Source organism: Procambarus clarkii, chromosome 2, assembly GCF_040958095.1.
Source record: "Procambarus clarkii isolate CNS0578487 chromosome 2, FALCON_Pclarkii_2.0, whole genome shotgun sequence".
Classification (NCBI taxonomy): domain Eukaryota; kingdom Metazoa; phylum Arthropoda; class Malacostraca; order Decapoda; family Cambaridae; genus Procambarus; species Procambarus clarkii.
Genome location: NC_091151.1, coordinates 29038746 through 29058721, shown reverse-complemented (window position 1 = coordinate 29058721; position 19976 = coordinate 29038746). Strand labels below are relative to the sequence as shown.

The 19976-nt window shown below is 60.3% G+C and overlaps 4 protein-coding genes across 4 annotated transcripts; all 4 read left to right on the top strand.

Annotated features, from left to right (window-relative positions):
* Window positions 1–1548: 1548 nt before the first annotated feature.
* On the top strand, window positions 1549–2202 carry LOC138366165 (uncharacterized). The gene has a single exon (XM_069326898.1). The coding sequence runs from the start codon at window positions 1549–1551 to the stop codon at window positions 2200–2202; it is 654 nt and encodes a 217-aa protein (XP_069182999.1).
* Window positions 2203–6516: 4314 nt separating this feature from the next.
* LOC138366164 (uncharacterized) lies at window positions 6517–12547 on the top strand. Its single transcript, XM_069326897.1, has 4 exons — window positions 6517–7159; window positions 7279–8230; window positions 9995–11022; window positions 11817–12547. Exons 1-4 carry the CDS (start codon window positions 6517–6519, stop codon window positions 12545–12547), a joined length of 3354 nt encoding a protein of 1117 aa, XP_069182998.1.
* A 254-nt stretch (window positions 12548–12801) lies between these two features.
* On the top strand, window positions 12802–18569 carry LOC138366163 (uncharacterized). Its single transcript, XM_069326896.1, has 5 exons — window positions 12802–13117; window positions 13303–13782; window positions 13902–14853; window positions 16570–17597; window positions 17839–18569. The coding sequence occupies exons 1-5, from the start codon at window positions 12802–12804 to the stop codon at window positions 18567–18569; spliced, it is 3507 nt and encodes a 1168-aa protein (XP_069182997.1).
* A 254-nt stretch (window positions 18570–18823) lies between these two features.
* LOC138366155 (tetra-peptide repeat homeobox protein 1-like) lies at window positions 18824–19585 on the top strand. The gene has a single exon (XM_069326894.1). It carries the CDS (start codon window positions 18824–18826, stop codon window positions 19583–19585), a length of 762 nt encoding a protein of 253 aa, XP_069182995.1.
* Window positions 19586–19976: the final 391 nt, after the last annotated feature.

Below are 19976 nucleotides of genomic sequence, written 5' to 3'. Positions count from 1 at the left end.
TAATACTTGAGGTGTACTACTCTAGAAGTAATACTTAAGGTGTACTACTCAGGGTGTACTACTCAAGGTGTACTACTCAGGGTATACTACTCAGGATATACTAGTCTTCGTGTACAACTCAGGGTGTACTACTCTGGGTGTACTACTCAGGGTGTACTACTCAAGGTGTACTACTCAGGGTATACTACTCAGGATATACTAGCCTTGGTGTACAACTCAGGGTGTACTACTCTGGGTGTACTTTTCAGGGTGTACTACTCAGGGTGTACTACTCAGGATGTATTACTCTGGGCGTGCTACTCTGGGTGTACTACTCTGGGTGTACTTCTCAGGGTGTACTACTAAGGGTGTACTACTCTGGAAGTAATATGTAGGGTGTACTACTCTGGGTATAATACTCAGGGTGTACTACTCAGGATATACTTGTCTGGGTGTACTACTCAGGGTGTACTACTCTGGGTATACGACTCAGGGTGTACTACTCTGGGTGTACTTGTCAGGGTGTACTACTCAGGATGTACTACTCAGGATGTATTACTCAGGATGTATTACTCTAGGTGTACTACTCTGGGTGTACTTCTCAGGGTGTACTACTCAGGGTGTACTACTCTGGAAGTAATACGTAGGGTGTACTACACAGGGTGTAATACACAGAATGTACACCTCAGGGTGTACAAATCTTTGATTTGCAATTCGTTATTCTTTTTCTTTTTGAGTTCATCTCCTTGGCCAGCTGTACAACCCGTCCCCAGGCCAGCTGTACAACCCGTCACCAGGCCAGCTGTACAACCCGTCCCCAGGCCAGCTGTACAACCCGTCCCCACGCCAGCTGTACAACCCGTCCAAAGGCCAGCTGTACAACCCTTCCCCAGGCCAGCTGTACAACCCGTCCCCAGACCAGCTGTACAACCCGTCCCCAGGCCAACTGTTCAACCCGTCCCCAGGCCAGCTGTACAACTCATCTCCACGCAAGGTTTACAACCCGTCCCCAGGCCAGCTGTACAACCCTTCCCAAGGCCAGCTGTACAACCCGTCCCCAGTTCAGCTGTACAACGCGTCCCCAGACCAGCTGTACAACCCGTCCCCAGGCAAGGTGTACAACCCGTCCCCAGGCTTTCTGTACAACCCGTCACCAGCCCAGTTGTACAACCCGTCCCCAGGCCAGCTGTAAAACCCATCCCCAGGCCAGCTGTACGACTCGTCCCCAGGCCAGCTGTACGACCCGTCCCCAGGCCAGCTGTACATCCCTTCCCAAGGCCAACTGTACAACCCATCCCCAGGCCAGCTGTGCAATCCATCCCTAAACCAGCTGTGCAACCCGTCCCCAGGCCAGCTGTACAACAAGTCCCCAGGCCAGCTGTACAACCCGTCCCAAGGTCAGCTGTTCAACCCGTCCCCAGGCTAGCTGTACAACCCGTCCCCAGACCAGCTGTACAACCCGTCCCCAGGCCAAGTGTAAAACCCTTCTCAGACCAGCTGTACAATCCGCCTCCAGGCCAGCTGTACAACCCGTCCAAAGGCCAGCTGTACAACCCGTCCCCAGGCAAGATGTTCAACTCGTCCCCAGGCCGGCTGTACAACCCGTCTCAAGCCCTGGTGTACATACGGTCCCCAGGCCAGCAGTACAACCCTTTCCCAGGCCGGCTGTACAACCCATCCCCAACCCAGCTGATCAACCCATCCCCAGGCCGGCTGTACAACACGGCCCCAGGCCAGCTGTACAACCTATCCCCAGGCCAGCTGTACAACCCGTCCTCAGGACAGCTGTACAATCCGTCCCAAGGTCAGATGTACAATCTGTCCCCAATCCTGATGTACAACCCGTCCCTAGATCAGGTGTACAACCCGACGCCAGGCCAGGTGTACAACCCTTCGCCAGGTCAGGTGTACAACCCATCCCCAGGCCAGGTGTACAACCCTTCGCCAGGTCAGGTGTACAACCCATCCCCAGGCACGCAGTACAACCCGTCCCCAGGCCAGCTGTACAAACCGTCCTCAAGCCAGCTGTACAACCCGTCCACAGGCCAGATGTACAACCTGTCCCCTAGCCTGCTGTACAACCTATCCCCAGGCCAGGTGTACAACCCGTCCTCAGGCCAGCTGTACAACCCGTCCCCAGGCCAGATGTACAACCCGTCCACAGGGCAGCTGTACAATCTTTACCCATGCCAGCTGTACAACCCGTCCCCAGGGCAGCTGTAAAAGCCGTCCTCAGGCCAGCTGTAAAAGCCGTCCTCAGGCTAGCTGTACAAACCGTCCCCAGGCCAGATGTACAACTCGTCCCCAGGGCAGCTGTAAAAACCGTCCTCAGGCCAGCTGTACAACCCATCCCCAGGCCAGCTGTACAACCCGTCCCCAGGCCAGATGTACAACTCGTCCCCAGGGCAGCTGTAAAAGCCGTTCTCAGGCCAGCTGTACAACCCGTCCCCAGGCCAGCTGTACAACCCGTCCCCAGGCCAGATGTACAACCCGTCCCCAGGCCAGCGGTACAACCCGTCCCCAGGCCAGATGTACAACCCGTCCTGATGCCAGATGTACAACCCGTCCCCAGGCCAGATGTACAACCCGTCCCCAGGCCAGATGTACAACCCGTCCCCAGGCCAGCTGTACGACCCGTCCCCAGGCAAGACGTACAAACCGTCCCCAGGCCTGCTGTACAACCCGTCTTCAGGCCATCTGTACAACCCGTCCCCAGGCACGCTGTAAAACCCGTCCCCAGGCCAGCTGTACATCCCGTCCCCAGGCCAGCTGTACAACCCATCCAAAGGCAAGCAGTACTTCCCGTCCCCAGGCCAAATGTACAAACCGTCCCCAGGCCTGCTGTACAACCCGTCCCCAGGCCAGCTGTACAACCCGTCCCCAGGCCAGGTGTTCAACCCGTCCCCAGGCCAGCTGTACAACCCGTCCCCAGGCCAGCTGTACAACCCGTCCCCAGGTCAGGTGTACAACCCGTCACCAGATCAGGTGTACAACCCGTCCCCAGGCCAGGTGTACAACCCGTCCCCAGGCAACATGTACAACCCGTCCCCAAGCCAGGTGTACAACCCGTCCCCAGGCCGGCTGTACAACCCGACCCCTGGCCAGGTGTTCAACCTGTCCCCAGGCCAGCTGTACAACCCGTCCCCAAGCCGGCTGTACAACCCGACCCCAGGCCAGGTGTTCAACCTGTCCCCAGGCCAGGTGTACAACCCGTCCCCAGGTCAGCTGTACAACCCGTCCCCAGGCCAGCTGTACAACCCGTCCCCAGGCCAGGTGTTCAACCTGTCCCCAGGCCAGGTCTACAACCCGTCCCCAGGTCAGCTGTACAACCCGTCCCCAGGCCAGCTGTACAACCCGTCCCCTGGCTAGGTGTTCAACCTGTCCCCAGGCCAGCTGTACAACCTGCCCCGTAGGCCGGCTGTACAACCCGGCCCCAGGCAAGCTGAACAACCCCTCCCCAAGCCGGCGTTACAACCCGTCCCCAGGCCAGTAATACAACCTATCCCCAGGCAAGGTGTACAACCCGTTTCCAGGCCAGCTGTACAACCCTTCCCAAGGCGAGCTGTACAACCCGTTCCCAAGCCAGCAGTACTACCCGTCCCCAGGCCAGATGTACAAGCCGTACCCAGGCCTGCTGTACAACCCGTCCCCAGGCCAGCAGTACAACCCGTCCCCAGGCCAGCTGTACAACCCGTTCCCAGGCAAGATGTATAACCCTTCCCAGGCCAGCTGTATAAGCCGTCGTCAGGCCAGCTGTACAACCCGTCCCCAGGCCAGATGTACAACCCGCCCCCAAGCCACCTATACTATCCGTCCCCAGGCCAGCTGTACAACCCGTCCCCAAGCCAGCTGTACTATTCGTCCCCAGGCCAGGTGTACAACCCGTCCCCAGGCCAGCTGTACAACCCGACCCCTGGCCAGCTGTACTATCCGTCCCCAGGCCAGGTGTACAACCCGTCCCCAGGCCAGCTGTACAACCCGTCCCCAGGCCAGATGTACAACCCGTCCCCAGGCAAGCTGTACAACCCGTCCCCAAGCCAGCTGTACTATCCGTCCCCAGGCCAGGTGTACAACCCGTCCCCAGGACAGGTGTACAACCCGTCCCCAGGACAGGTGTACAACCCGTCCCAATGCCAGCAGTACTACGCGTCCACTTCTCAGATGTACAACCCATCCCCAGGCCAGCTGTACTATCCGTCCCAAGGCCAGGTGTACAACCCATCCCCAGGCCAGTTGTACAACCCAACCCCTGGCCAGGTGTACAACCCGTCCCGAGGCCAGCTGTACAACCCATCCCCAGGCCAGGTGTACATACGGTCCCTAGGCCAGGTGTACAACCCGTACCCCAGGCAAGCTGTACAACCCATCCCCTGTCCAGCTGTACAACCCGTCCCCAGGGCAGCTGTACAACCCAACCTAAGGCTGGCTGTACAACCCGTCCCCAGGCCAGCTGTACAACCCATCCCCTGCCCGTCTGTACAACCCGTCCTCAAGCCAGCTGTACAACCCGTCCCCAAGCCAGGTGTACAACCAGTCCCCAGGCTAGTTGTACAACCCTTCCCAAGGCCAGCTGTACAACCCGTCCTCAGGCCAACTGTACAACCCGTCCCCAGGCCAGCTGTACAACCAGTCCCCAGACCAGCTGTACAACCCGTCCCGAGGTCTGCAGTACAACACATCCCCGGCCAGATGTAAGACCCGTCCCCAGGTCAGATGTACAACCCGTCCCCAGACCAGATGTACAACCCATCCCCAGGCCGGCTGTACAACCCGTCCCCAGGCCAGCTGTACAACCTATCCCCAGGCCGGCTGTACAACCTGTCCATAGGCCAGCTGTACAACCTGTCCACATGCCAGCTGTTCAACTCGTCCCCAGGCCGCCTGTACAACCCGTCCCCAGGCCAGCTGTTCAACTCGTCCCCAGGCCGGCTGTACAACCTATCCCCAGGCCGGCTGTACAACCTGCCCATAGGCCAGCTGTACAACCTGTCCACAGGCCAGCTGTACAACCCGTCCCCAGGCCAGCTGTACAACCTGTCCACAGGCCGGCTGTACAACCCGGCCCCAGGCAAGCTGAACAACCTCTCCCCAAGCCGGCTGTACAACCCGTCCCCAGGCCAGTAATACAACCTATCCCCAGGCCGGCTGTACAACCCGTCCTCAGGCCACCTGTACAACCCTTCTCCAGACCAGCTGTACAATGCGTCCCCAGGCAAGGTGTACAACCCGTTCCCAGTCCAGCTGTACAAACCTTCCCAAGGCCAGCTGTACAACCCGTTCCCAAGCCAGCAGTACTACCCGTCCCCAGGCCAGATGTACAAGCCGTACCCAGGCCTGCTGTACAACCCGTCCCCAGGCCAGCAGTACAACCCGTCCCCAGGCCAGCTGTACAACCCGTTCCCAGGCAAGATGTATAACCCTTCCCAGGCCAGCTGTACAACCCGTCGTCAGGCCAGCTGTACAACACGTCCCCAGGCCAGCTGTACAACCCGTCCCCAAGCCAGCTGTACTATCCATCCCCAGGCCAGGTGTACAACCCGTCCCCAGGCCAGCTGTACAACCCGACCCCAGGCCAGCTGTACTATCCGTCCCCAGGCCAGGTGTACATACGGTCCCTAGGCCAGGTGTACAACCCGTACCCCAGGCAAGCTGTACAACCCATCCCCTGTCCGGCTGTACAACCCGTCCCCAGGGCAGCTGTACAACCCAACCTAAAGCTGGCTGTACAACCCCTCCCCAGGCCAGCTCTACAACCCGTCCCCAGGCAAGCTGTACAACCCGTCCCCAAGCCAGCTGTACTATCCGTCCCCAGGCCAGGTGTACAACCCGTCCCCAGGACAGGTGTACAACCCGTCCCCAGGACAGGTGTATAATCCGTCCCTATGCCAGCAGTACTACGCGTCCCCTTCCTAGATGTACAACCCATCCCCAGGCCAACTGTACTATCCGTCCCAAGGCCAGGTGTACAACCCATCTCCAGGCCAGTTGTACAACCCAACCCCTGGCCAGGTGTTCAACTCGTCTCCAGGACAGGTGTACAACCCGTCCCGAGGCCAGCTGTACAACCCATCCCCAGGCCAGGTGTACATACGGTCCCTAGGCCAGGTGTACAACCCGTACCCCAGGCAAGCTGTACAACCCATCCCCTGTCCGGCTGTACAACCCGTCCCCAGGGCAGCTGTACAACCCAACCTAAAGCTGGCTGTACAACCCGTCCCCAGGCCAGCTGTACAACCCATCCCCTGCCCGTCTGTACAACCCGTCCTCAAGCCAGCTGTACAACCCGTCCCCAAGCCAGGTGTACAACCAGTCCCCAGGCTAGTTGTACAACCCGTCACAAAACCCGCTGTTCAACCCGTCCTCAGTCCAGCTGTACAACCCTTCCCAAGGCCAGCTGTACAACCCGTCCTCAGGCCAACTGTACAACCCGTCCCCAGGCCAGCTGTACAACCAGTCCCCAGACCTGCTGTACAACCCGTCCCGAGGTCTGCAGTACAACACATCCCAGGCCAGATGTAAGACCCGTCCCCAGGTCAGATGTACAACCCGTCCCCAGACCAGATGTACAACCCATCCCCAGGCCAGCTGTACAACCCGTCCCCAGGCCAGCTGTACAACCCGTCCCCAGGCCGGCTGTACAACCCGTCCCCAAGCCAGCTGTACAACCTATCCCCAGGCCGGCTGTATAACCTGTCCATAGGCCAGCTGTACAACCTGTCCACATGCCAGCTGTTCAACTCGTCTCCAGGCCGCCTGTACAACCCGTCCCCAGGCCAGTTGTTCAACTCGTCCCCAGGCCGGCTGTACAACCTATCCCCAGGCCGGCTGTACAACCTGCCCATAGGCCAGCTGTACATCCTGTCTACAGGCCAGCTGTACAACCCGTCCCCAGGCCAGCTGTACAACCTGTCCACAGGCCAGCTGTACAACCCGTCCCCAGGCCAGCTGTACATCCCGTCCCCAGGCCAGCAGTACTACCCGTTCTTTGGCCAGATGTACAAACCGTCCCCAGTCCTGCTGTACAACCCGTCCCCAGGCCAGCTGTACAACCCGTCCCCAGATCAGGTGTACAACCCGTCCCATGATCAGGTGTACAACCCGTCCCCAGGCAACATGTACAACCCGTCCCCAAGCAAGCTGTACAACCCATCCCCAGGCCAGGTGTACAACCCGTCCCCAGGCAAGCTGTACAACCGTTCCCTATGCTGGATGTACAACCCGTCTCCAGGCCAGCTGTACAACCCGTCCCCAGGCCAGGTGTACATACGGTCCATAGGCCGGCTGTACAACTCGCCTCAGGCCAGGTGTACAACCCGTCCCCAGGCAAGCTGTACAACCCTTCCCAAGGCCAGCTGTACAACCCATCCCCAGGCCAGTTGTACAGCCCGTCCCCAGGCAAGCTGTACAACCCATCCCCAGGCCAGCTGTACAAAGCGTCCCCAGACCAGCTGTACAACCCGTCCCCAGGCCAGCTGTACAACCTGTACCCAGGCATGGTGTACAACCCGTCCCCAGGCTTTATGTACAACCCCTCCACAGGACAGCTGTACAACGCCTCCCCAGGCAAGGTGTACAATCCGTCACCAGGCCAGCTGTACAACCCGTCCCCAGGCAAGCTGCACAACCCGTCCTCAGGTCTGCTGTACATCCCGTCCTCAGGCCAGCTGTACAACCGGTCCCCAGACCAGCTGAAACACCCGTCCCCAGACCAGCTGTACAACCCGTCCCCAGGCCAGCTGTACAACCCGTCCCCAGGCAATCTGTCCCACCCATCCCCAGGCCAGCTGTACAATCCATCCCCAGGCCCGTTGTACAACCCGGCCCTAGAGCAGCTGTACAACCCATCCCCAGGCCAGCTGTACAACCCTTCCTTATTCCAGCTGTACAGCCCGTCCCCAAGCCAGCTGTACAATCCATCCCCAGACCAGCTGTACAACCCGTCCCAACGCAAGGTTTACAACCCGTCCCCAGGCCAGCTGTATAACCCTTCTCAAGGCCAGCTGTACAACGCGTCCCCAGACCAGCTGTACAACCCGTTCCCTGGCAAGGTGTACAACCCGTCCCCAGGCCAGGTGTACAATCCTTCCCAAGACCAGCTATACAACCCTTCAACAGGCCAGCTGTACAACCCGACCCCAGGCTTGCTGTACAACCCCTCCTCAGGACAGGTGTACAACTCGTCCCAGGGCAAGCTGTACAACCCGTCCCTAGGCCAGCTGTATAACCCGGCCCCAGGCCAGGTGTACAAACCGTAACCCAGGGAAAATGTACAACCTGTCCCTAGGCCAGCTTTACAACTAGCCCCAGGCCAGCTGTACAACCCGTCTCCACGCCAGGTGTACAACCCGTCCTCAGGCCAGGTGTACAAACCGTCCCTAGGCTAGCTGTACAACCCATCCCCAGCCCAACTGTACAACCCGTCCTAAGACCAGCTGTACAATCCGACCCCTAGCCAGCTGTACAACCCGCCCCCAGGGCAGCTGTACAACCCACCCCCAGGCCAGCTGTACAACCCATCCCCAGCCCAACTGTACAACCCGTCCTAAGGCCAGCTGTACAATCCGACCCCTAGCCAGCTGTACAACCCGCCCCCAGGGCAGCTGTACAACCCGTCCCCAGGCCAGCTGTACAACCCGTCCCCAGGCTGGCTGTACAACCCGTCCAGAGGCCAGCTGTACAACCCGTCCACAGGCCAGCTGTGCAACCCGTCCCCAGGCAAGATGTTCAACTCGTCCCCAGGCCGGCTGTACAACCCGTCTCAAGCCCAGGTGTACATGCGGTCCCCAGGCTATGTGTACAACCCATCCCAAGGCTAGCTGTACGACATTTTCCCAGGCCGGCTGTACAACCCGTCCCCAGGCCAGCTGTACATCCCGTCCCCAGGCCGGCTGTACATCCCGTCCCCAGACCAGCTGTACAACCTATCCCCAGGCCAGTTGTACAACCCGTCCTCAGGCCAGCTGTACAACCTGTCCCCAGGCCAGGTGTACAACCCGTCCCCAGACCAGGTGTACAACCCGTCCACAGGGCAGCTGTTCAATCCTTCCCCAGGCCAGGTGTACAACCCGTCCCCAGGCCAGGTTTTCCACCCGTCCCCAGGCCAGGTGTTCAACTCGTCCCCAGACCAGGTGTACAACCCGTCTGAGACCTGCTGTACAATCCGCCTCCAGGCCAGGTGTACAACCCGTCCCCAGGCCAGCTGTACAACCCGTCCAAAGGCCGGCTGTACAATCCGTCCCCAGGCCAGCTGTACAACCCGTCCAAAGGCCAGCTGTACAACCCGTCCACAGGGCAGCTCTTCAATCCTTCCTCAAGCCAGGTGCTCAACTCGTCCACAGACCAGGTGTACAACCCGTCTCAGACCAGCTGTACAACCCGTCCCCAGGCCAGCTGTACAACTCTTCCCCAGGCCGGCTGTACAACCCGTTCCCAGGCCATCTGTACAACCCGTCCCCAATCCTGCTGTACAATCCGTTACCAGGCCAGTTGTACAACCCGTCCTCATGCCAGATGTACAACCCGTCCCCAGGAAAGCAGTACTACCCGTCCTCAGGCCAGATATACAAACCGTCCCCAGGCCTGCTGTACAACCCGTCTTCAGGCCAGCTGTAAAACCCGTCCCTAGGCCAGGTGTACATCCCGTCCCCAGGCCAGCTGTACAACCCATCCCCCAGGCAAACAGAACTACCCGTCCCCAGGCCAGATGTACAATCCGTCCCCAGGCCTGCTGTACAACCCGTCCCCAGGCCAGCTGTACAATCCGTCCCCAGGCCAGGTGTACAACCTGTCCCCAGGCCAGGTGTTCAACCCGTCCCCAGGCCAGCTGTACAACCCGTCCCCAGCCCAGCTGTACAACCCGTCCCCAGGTCAGGTGTACAACCCGTCACCAGTTCAGGTGTACAACCCGTCCCCAGGCCAGGTGTACAACCCGTCCCCAGGCAACATGTACAACCCGTCCCCAAGCCAGGTGTACAACCCGTACCCAGGCCAGTTGTACAACTCATCACCATGCCAGCTGTACAACCCGTCCCCAGGCCGGCTGTACAACCCGCCCCGTAGGCCGGCTGTACAACCCGGCCCCAGGCAAGCTGAACAACCCATCCCCAGGCCGGCTGTACAACCCGGCCCCAGGCAAGCTGAACAACCCATCCCCAGGCCGGCTGTACAACCCATCCCCAGACCAGCTGTACAATGCGTCCCCAGGCAAGGTGTACAACCCGTTCCCAGGCCATCTGTACAACCCGTCCCCAGGCCACCTTTACAACCCGTCCCCAGGCCAGCTGTACAACCCTTCCCCAGACCAGCTGTACAATGCGTCCACAGGCAAAGTGTACAACCCGTTCCCAGGCCATCTGTACAACCCGTCCCCAGGCAAGGTGTACAACCCGTCCCCAGGCAAGCAGTACAACCCGTCCCCAGGCCAGCAGTACAACCCGTCCCCAGGCCAGCAGTACAAACCGTCCCCAGGCCAGCTGTACAACCCGTCCCCAGGCCAGGTGTACAACCCGTCCCCAGGCCAGTTGTACAACCCGTCCCCAGGCCAGGTGTACAACCCGTCCCCAGGCCAGTTGTACAACCCGTCCCCAGACCAGCTGTACTATCCGTCCCCAGGCCAGGTGTACAACCCGTCCCCAGGCCAACTGTACAACCCGACCCCTGGCCAGGTGTTCAACCCGTCCCCTGGACAGGTGTACATCCCGTCCCCAGGCCAGTTGTACAACCCGTCCCCAGACCAGCTGTACTATCCGTCCCCAGGCCAGGTGTACAACCCGTCCCCAGGCCAGCTGTACAACCCGTCCCCAGGCCAGATGTACAACCCGTCCCCAGGCCAGCTGTACAACCCGTCCCCAAGCCAGCTATACTATCCGTCCCCAGGCCAGGTGTACAACCCGTCCCCAGGACAGGTGTACAACCCGTCCCCAGGACAGGTGTACAACCCGTCCCTATGCCAGCAGTACTACGCGTCCCCTTCTCAGATGTACAACCCATCCCCAGGCCAGCTGTACTATCCGTCCCAAGGCCAGGTGTACAACCCATCCCCAGGCCAGTTGTACAACCCAACCCCTTGCCAGGTGTTCAACCCGTCTCCAGGACAGGTGTACAACCCGTCCCGAGGCCAGCTGTACAACTCATCCCCAGGCCAGGTGTACATACGGTCCCTAGTCCAGGTGTACAACCCGTACCCCAGGCAAGCTGTACAACCCATCCCCTGTCCGGCTGTACAACCCGTCCCCAGGGCAGCTGTACAACCCAACCTAAGGTTGGCTGTACAACCCGTCCCCAGGCCAGCTGTACAACCCATCCCCTGCCCGTCTGTACAACCCGTCCTCAAGCCAGCTGTTCAACCCGTCCCCAGGCCGGCTGTACAACCCGTCCCCAGGCCAGCTGTACAACCTATCCCCAGGCCGGCTGTACAACCTGTCCATAGGCCAGCTGTACAACCTGTCCACATGCCAGCTGTTCAACTCGTCCCCAGGCCGCCTGTACTACCCGTCCCCAGGCCAGCTGTTCAACTCGTCCCCAGGCCGGCTGTACAACCTATCCCCAGGCCGGCTGTATAACCTGCCCATAGGCCAGCTGTACAACCTGTCCACAGGCCAGCTGTACAACCCGTCCCCAGGCCAGCTGTACAACCTGTCCACAGGCCAGCTGTACAACCCGTCCCCAGGCCAGCTGTACAACTCATCCCCAGGCCAGGTGTACATACGGTCCCTAGTCCAGGTGTACAACCCGTACCCCAGGCAAGCTGTACAACCCATCCCCTGTCCGGCTGTACAACCCGTCCCCAGGGCAGCTGTACAACCCAACCTAAGGCTGGCTGTACAACCCGTCCCCAGGCCAGCTGTACAACCCATCCCCTGCCCGTCTGTACAACCCGTCCTCAAGCCAGCTGTTCAACCCGTCCCCAGGCCGGCTGTACAACCCGTCCCCAGGCCAGCTGTACAACCTATCCCCAGGCCGGCTGTACAACCTGTCCATAGGCCAGCTGTACAACCTGTCCACATGCCAGCTGTTCAACTCGTCCCCAGGCCGCCTGTACTACCCGTCCCCAGGCCAGCTGTTCAACTCGTCCCCAGGCCGGCTGTACAACCTATCCCCAGGCCGGCTGTACAACCTGCCCATAGGCCAGCTGTACAACCTGTCCACAGGCCAGCTGTACAACCCGTCCCCAGGCCAGCTGTACAACCTGTCCACAGGCCAGCTGTACAACCCGTCCCCAGGCCAGCTGTACATCCCGTCCCCAGGCCAGCAGTACTACCCGTTCTTTGGCCAGATGTACAAACCGTCCCCAGTCCTGCTGTACAACCCGTCCCCAGGCCAGCTGTACAACCCGTCCACAGGCCAGGTGTACAACCTGTCCCCAGGCAAGCTGTACAACCCGTCCCCAGATCAGGTGTACAACCCGTCCCAAGATCAGGTGTACAACCCGTCCCCAGGCAACATGTACAACCCGTCCCCAAGCAAGCTGTACAACCCATCCCCAGGCCAGGTGTACAACCCGTCCCCAGGCACGCTGTACAACCGTTCCCTATGCTGGCTGTACAACCCGTCTCCAGGCCAGCTGTAAAACCCGTCCCCAGGCCAGGTGTACATACGGTCCATAGGCCGGCTGTACAACTCGCCTCAGGCCAGGTGTACAACCCGTCCCCAGGCAAGCTGTACAACCCTTCCCAAGGCCAGCTGTACAACCCATCCCCAGGCCAGTTGTACAACCCGTCCCCAGGCAAGCTGTACAACCCATCCCCAGGCCAGCTGTACAAAGCGTCCCCAGACCAGCTGTACAACCCGTCCCCAGGCCAGCTGTACAACCTGTACCCAGGCATGGTGTACAACCCGTCCCCAGGCTTTATGTACAACCCCTCCACAGGACAGCTGTACAACGCCTCCCCAGGCAAGGTGTACAATCCGTCACCAGGCCAGCTGTACAACCCGTCCCCAGGCAAGCTGCACAACCCGTCCTCAGGTCTGTTGTACATCACGTCCTCAGGCCAGCTGTACAACCCGTCCCCAGGCCAGCTGAACAACCCGTCCCCAGACCAGCTGTACAACCCGTCCCCAGGCCAGCTGTACAACCAGTCCCCAGACCTGCTGTACAACCCGTCCCGAGGTCTGCAGTACAACACATCCCAGGCCAGATGTAAGACCCGTCCCCAGGTCAGATGTACAACCCGTCCCCAGACCAGATGTACAACCCATCCCCAGGCCAGCTGTACAACCCGTCCCCAGGCCAGCTGTACAACCCGTCCCCAGGCCGGCTGTACAACCCGTCCCCAAGCCAGCTGTACAACCTATCCCCAGGCCGGCTGTATAACCTGTCCATAGGCCAGCTGTACAACCTGTCCACATGCCAGCTGTTCAACTCGTCTCCAGGCCGCCTGTACAACCCGTCCCCAGGCCAGTTGTTCAACTCGTCCCCAGGCCGGCTGTACAACCTATCCCCAGGCCGGCTGTACAACCTGCCCATAGGCCAGCTGTACATCCTGTCTACAGGCCAGCTGTACAACCCGTCCCCAGGCCAGCTGTACAACCTGTCCACAGGCCAGCTGTACAACCCGTCCCCAGGCCAGCTGTACATCCCGTCCCCAGGCCAGCAGTACTACCCGTTCTTTGGCCAGATGTACAAACCGTCCCCAGTCCTGCTGTACAACCCGTCCCCAGGCCAGCTGTACAACCCGTCCCCAGATCAGGTGTACAACCCGTCCCATGATCAGGTGTACAACCCGTCCCCAGGCAACATGTACAACCCGTCCCCAAGCAAGCTGTACAACCCATCCCCAGGCCAGGTGTACAACCCGTCCCCAGGCAAGCTGTACAACCGTTCCCTATGCTGGATGTACAACCCGTCTCCAGGCCAGCTGTACAACCCGTCCCCAGGCCAGGTGTACATACGGTCCATAGGCCGGCTGTACAACTCGCCTCAGGCCAGGTGTACAACCCGTCCCCAGGCAAGCTGTACAACCCTTCCCAAGGCCAGCTGTACAACCCATCCCCAGGCCAGTTGTACAGCCCGTCCCCAGGCAAGCTGTACAACCCATCCCCAGGCCAGCTGTACAAAGCGTCCCCAGACCAGCTGTACAACCCGTCCCCAGGCCAGCTGTACAACCTGTACCCAGGCATGGTGTACAACCCGTCCCCAGGCTTTATGTACAACCCCTCCACAGGACAGCTGTACAACGCCTCCCCAGGCAAGGTGTACAATCCGTCACCAGGCCAGCTGTACAACCCGTCCCCAGGCAAGCTGCACAACCCGTCCTCAGGTCTGCTGTACATCCCGTCCTCAGGCCAGCTGTACAACCGGTCCCCAGACCAGCTGAAACACCCGTCCCCAGACCAGCTGTACAACCCGTCCCCAGGCCAGCTGTACAACCCGTCCCCAGGCAATCTGTCCCACCCATCCCCAGGCCAGCTGTACAATCCATCCCCAGGCCCGTTGTACAACCCGGCCCTAGAGCAGCTGTACAACCCATCCCCAGGCCAGCTGTACAACCCTTCCTTATTCCAGCTGTACAGCCCGTCCCCAAGCCAGCTGTACAATCCATCCCCAGACCAGCTGTACAACCCGTCCCAACGCAAGGTTTACAACCCGTCCCCAGGCCAGCTGTATAACCCTTCTCAAGGCCAGCTGTACAACGCGTCCCCAGACCAGCTGTACAACCCGTTCCCTGGCAAGGTGTACAACCCGTCCCCAGGCCAGGTGTACAATCCTTCCCAAGACCAGCTATACAACCCTTCAACAGGCCAGCTGTACAACCCGACCCCAGGCTTGCTGTACAACCCCTCCTCAGGACAGGTGTACAACTCGTCCCAGGGCAAGCTGTACAACCCGTCCCTAGGCCAGCTGTATAACCCGGCCCCAGGCCAGGTGTACAAACCGTAACCCAGGGAAAATGTACAACCTGTCCCTAGGCCAGCTTTACAACTAGCCCCAGGCCAGCTGTACAACCCGTCTCCACGCCAGGTGTACAACCCGTCCTCAGGCCAGGTGTACAAACCGTCCCTAGGCTAGCTGTACAACCCATCCCCAGCCCAACTGTACAACCCGTCCTAAGACCAGCTGTACAATCCGACCCCTAGCCAGCTGTACAACCCGCCCCCAGGGCAGCTGTACAACCCACCCCCAGGCCAGCTGTACAACCCATCCCCAGCCCAACTGTACAACCCGTCCTAAGGCCAGCTGTACAATCCGACCCCTAGCCAGCTGTACAACCCGCCCCCAGGGCAGCTGTACAACCCGTCCCCAGGCCAGCTGTACAACCCGTCCCCAGGCTGGCAGTACAACCCGTCCAGAGGCCAGCTGTACAACCCGTCCACAGGCCAGCTGTGCAACCCGTCCCCAGGCAAGATGTTCAACTCGTCCCCAGGCCGGCTGTACAACCCGTCTCAAGCCCAGGTGTACATGCGGTCCCCAGGCTATGTGTACAACCCATCCCAAGGCTAGCTGTACGACATTTTCCCAGGCCGGCTGTACAACCCGTCCCCAGGCCAGCTGTACATCCCGTCCCCAGGCCGGCTGTACATCCCGTCCCCAGACCAGCTGTACAACCTATCCCCAGGCCAGTTGTACAACCCGTCCTCAGGCCAGCTGTACAACCTGTCCCCAGGCCAGGTGTACAACCCGTCCCCAGACCAGGTGTACAACCCGTCCACAGGGCAGCTGTTCAATCCTTCCCCAGGCCAGGTGTACAACCCGTCCCCAGGCCAGGTTTTCCACCCGTCCCCAGGCCAGGTGTTCAACTCGTCCCCAGACCAGGTGTACAACCCGTCTGAGACCTGCTGTACAATCCGCCTCCAGGCCAGGTGTACAACCCGTCCCCAGGCCAGCTGTACAACCCGTCCAAAGGCCAGCTGTACAACCCGTCCACAGGGCAGCTCTTCAATCCTTCCTCAAGCCAGGTGCTCAACTCGTCCACAGACCAGGTGTACAACCCGTCTCAGACCAGCTGTACAACCCGTCCCCAGGCCAGCTGTACAACTCTTCCCCAGGCCGGCTGTACAACCCGTTCCCAGGCCATCTGTACAACCCGTCCCCAATCCTGCTGTACAATCCGTTACCAGGCCAGTTGTACAACCCGTCCTCATGCCAGATGTACAACCCGTCCCCAGGAAAGCAGTACTACCCGTCCTCAGGCCAGATATACAAACCGTCCCCAGGCCTGCTGTACAACCCGTCTTCAGGCCAGCTGTAAAACCCGTCCCTAGGCCAGGTGTACATCCCGTCCCCAGGCCAGCTGTACAACCCATCCCCCAGGCAAACAGAACTACCCGTCCCCAGGCCAGATGTACAATCCGTCCCCAGGCCTGCTGTACAACCCGTCCCCAGGCCAGCTGTACAATCCGTCCCCAGGCCAGGTGTACAACCTGTCCCCAGGCCAGGTGTTCAACCCGTCCCCAGGCCAGCTGTACAACCCGTCCCCAGCCCAGCTGTACAACCCGTCCCCAGGTCAGGTGTACAACCCGTCACCAGTTCAGGTGTACAACCCGTCCCCAGGCCAGGTGTACAACCCGTCCCCAGGCAACATGTACAACCCGTCCCCAAGCCAGGTGTACAACCCGTACCCAGGCCAGTTGTACAACTCATCACCATGCCAGCTGTACAACCCGTCCCCAGGCCGGCTGTACAACCCGCCCCGTAGGCCGGCTGTACAACCCGGCCCCAGGCAAGCTGAACAACCCATCCCCAGGCCGGCTGTACAACCCGGCCCCAGGCAAGCTGAACAACCCATCCCCAGGCCGGCTGTACAACCCATCCCCAGACCAGCTGTACAATGCGTCCCCAGGCAAGGTGTACAACCCGTTCCCAGGCCATCTGTACAACCCGTCCCCAGGCCACCTTTACAACCCGTCCCCAGGCCAGCTGTACAACCCTTCCCCAGACCAGCTGTACAATGCGTCCACAGGCAAAGTGTACAACCCGTTCCCAGGCCATCTGTACAACCCGTCCCCAGGCAAGGTGTACAACCCGTCCCCAGGCAAGCAGTACAACCCGTCCCCAGGCCAGCAGTACAACCCGTCCCCAGGCCAGCAGTACAAACCGTCCCCAGGCCAGCTGTACAACCCGTCCCCAGGCCAGGTGTACAACCCGTCCCCAGGCCAGTTGTACAACCCGTCCCCAGGCCAGGTGTACAACCCGTCCCCAGGCCAGTTGTACAACCCGTCCCCAGACCAGCTGTACTATCCGTCCCCAGGCCAGGTGTACAACCCGTCCCCAGGCCAACTGTACAACCCGACCCCTGGCCAGGTGTTCAACCCGTCCCCTGGACAGGTGTACATCCCGTCCCCAGGCCAGTTGTACAACCCGTCCCCAGACCAGCTGTACTATCCGTCCCCAGGCCAGGTGTACAACCCGTCCCCAGGCCAGCTGTACAACCCGTCCCCAGGCCAGATGTACAACCCGTCCCCAGGCCAGCTGTACAACCCGTCCCCAAGCCAGCTATACTATCCGTCCCCAGGCCAGGTGTACAACCCGTCCCCAGGACAGGTGTACAACCCGTCCCCAGGACAGGTGTACAACCCGTCCCTATGCCAGCAGTACTACGCGTCCCCTTCTCAGATGTACAACCCATCCCCAGGCCAGCTGTACTATCCGTCCCAAGGCCAGGTGTACAACCCATCCCCAGGCCAGTTGTACAACCCAACCCCTTGCCAGGTGTTCAACCCGTCTCCAGGACAGGTGTACAACCCGTCCCGAGGCCAGCTGTACAACTCATCCCCAGGCCAGGTGTACATACGGTCCCTAGTCCAGGTGTACAACCCGTACCCCAGGCAAGCTGTACAACCCATCCCCTGTCCGGCTGTACAACCCGTCCCCAGGGCAGCTGTACAACCCAACCTAAGGCTGGCTGTACAACCCGTCCCCAGGCCAGCTGTACAACCCATCCCCTGCCCGTCTGTACAACCCGTCCTCAAGCCAGCTGTTCAACCCGTCCCCAGGCCGGCTGTACAACCCGTCCCCAGGCCAGCTGTACAACCTATCCCCAGGCCGGCTGTACAACCTGTCCATAGGCCAGCTGTACAACCTGTCCACATGCCAGCTGTTCAACTCGTCCCCAGGCCGCCTGTACTACCCGTCCCCAGGCCAGCTGTTCAACTCGTCCCCAGGCCGGCTGTACAACCTATCCCCAGGCCGGCTGTACAACCTGCCCATAGGCCAGCTGTACAACCTGTCCACAGGCCAGCTGTACAACCCGTCCCCAGGCCAGCTGTACAACCTGTCCACAGGCCAGCTGTACAACCCGTCCCCAGGCCAGCTGTACATCCCGTCCCCAGGCCAGCAGTACTACCCGTTCTTTGGCCAGATGTACAAACCGTCCCCAGTCCTGCTGTACAACCCGTCCCCAGGCCAGCTGTACAACCCGTCCACAGGCCAGGTGTACAACCTGTCCCCAGGCAAGCTGTACAACCCGTCCCCAGATCAGGTGTACAACCCGTCCCAAGATCAGGTGTACAACCCGTCCCCAGGCAACATGTACAACCCGTCCCCAAGCAAGCTGTACAACCCATCCCCAGGCCAGGTGTACAACCCGTCCCCAGGCACGCTGTACAACCGTTCCCTATGCTGGCTGTACAACCCGTCTCCAGGCCAGCTGTAAAACCCGTCCCCAGGCCAGGTGTACATACGGTCCATAGGCCGGCTGTACAACTCGCCTCAGGCCAGGTGTACAACCCGTCCCCAGGCAAGCTGTACAACCCTTCCCAAGGCCAGCTGTACAACCCATCCCCAGGCCAGTTGTACAACCCGTCCCCAGGCAAGCTGTACAACCCATCCCCAGGCCAGCTGTACAAAGCGTCCCCAGACCAGCTGTACAACCCGTCCCCAGGCCAGCTGTACAACCTGTACCCAGGCATGGTGTACAACCCGTCCCCAGGCTTTATGTACAACCCCTCCACAGGACAGCTGTACAACGCCTCCCCAGGCAAGGTGTACAATCCGTCACCAGGCCAGCTGTACAACCCGTCCCCAGGCAAGCTGCACAACCCGTCCTCAGGTCTGTTGTACATCACGTCCTCAGGCCAGCTGTACAACCCGTCCCCAGGCCAGCTGAACAACCCGTCCCCAGACCAGCTGTACAACCCGTCCCCAGGCCAGCTGTACAACCCGTCCCCAGGCAATCTGTCCCACCCATCCCCAGGCCAGCTGTACAATCCATCCCCAGGCCCGTTGTACAACCCGGCCCTAGAGCAGCTGTACAACCCATCCCCAGGCCAGCTGTACAACCCTTCCTTATTCCAGCTGTACAACCCGTCCCCAAGCCAGCTGTACAATCCATCCCCAGACCAGCTGTACAACCTGTCCCAACGCAAGGTTTACAACCCGTCCCCAGGCCAGCTGTATAACCCTTCTCAAGGCCAGCTGTACAACGCGTCCCCAGACCAGCTGTACAACCCGTTCCCCGGCAAGGTGTACAACCCGTCCCCGGACCAGGTGTACAATCCTTCCCAAGACCAGCTATACAACCCTTCAACAGGCCAGCTGTACAACCCGACCCCAGGCTTGCTGTACAACCCCTCCTCAGGACAGGTGTACAACTCGTCCCAGGGCAAGCTGTACAACCCGTCCCTAGGCCAGCTGTATAACCCGTCCCCAGGCCAGGTGTACAAACCGTAACCCAGGGAAAATGTACAACCTGTCCCTAGGCCAGCTTTACAACTAGCCCCAGGCCAGCTGTACAACCCGTCTCCACGCCAGGTGTACAACCCGTCCTCAGGCCAGGTGTACAAACCGTCCCTAGGCTAGCTGTACAACCCATCCCCAGCCCAACTGTACAACCCGTCCTAAGACCAGCTGTACAATCCGACCCCTAGCCAGCTGTACAACCCGCCCCCAGGGCAGCTGTACAACCCACCCCCAGGCCAGCTGTACAACCCATCCCCAGCCCAACTGTACAACCCGTCCTAAGGCCAGCTGTACAATCCGACCCCTAGCCAGCTGTACAACCCGCCCCCAGGGCAGCTGTACAACCCGTCCCCAGGCCAGCTGTACAACCCGTCCCCAGGCC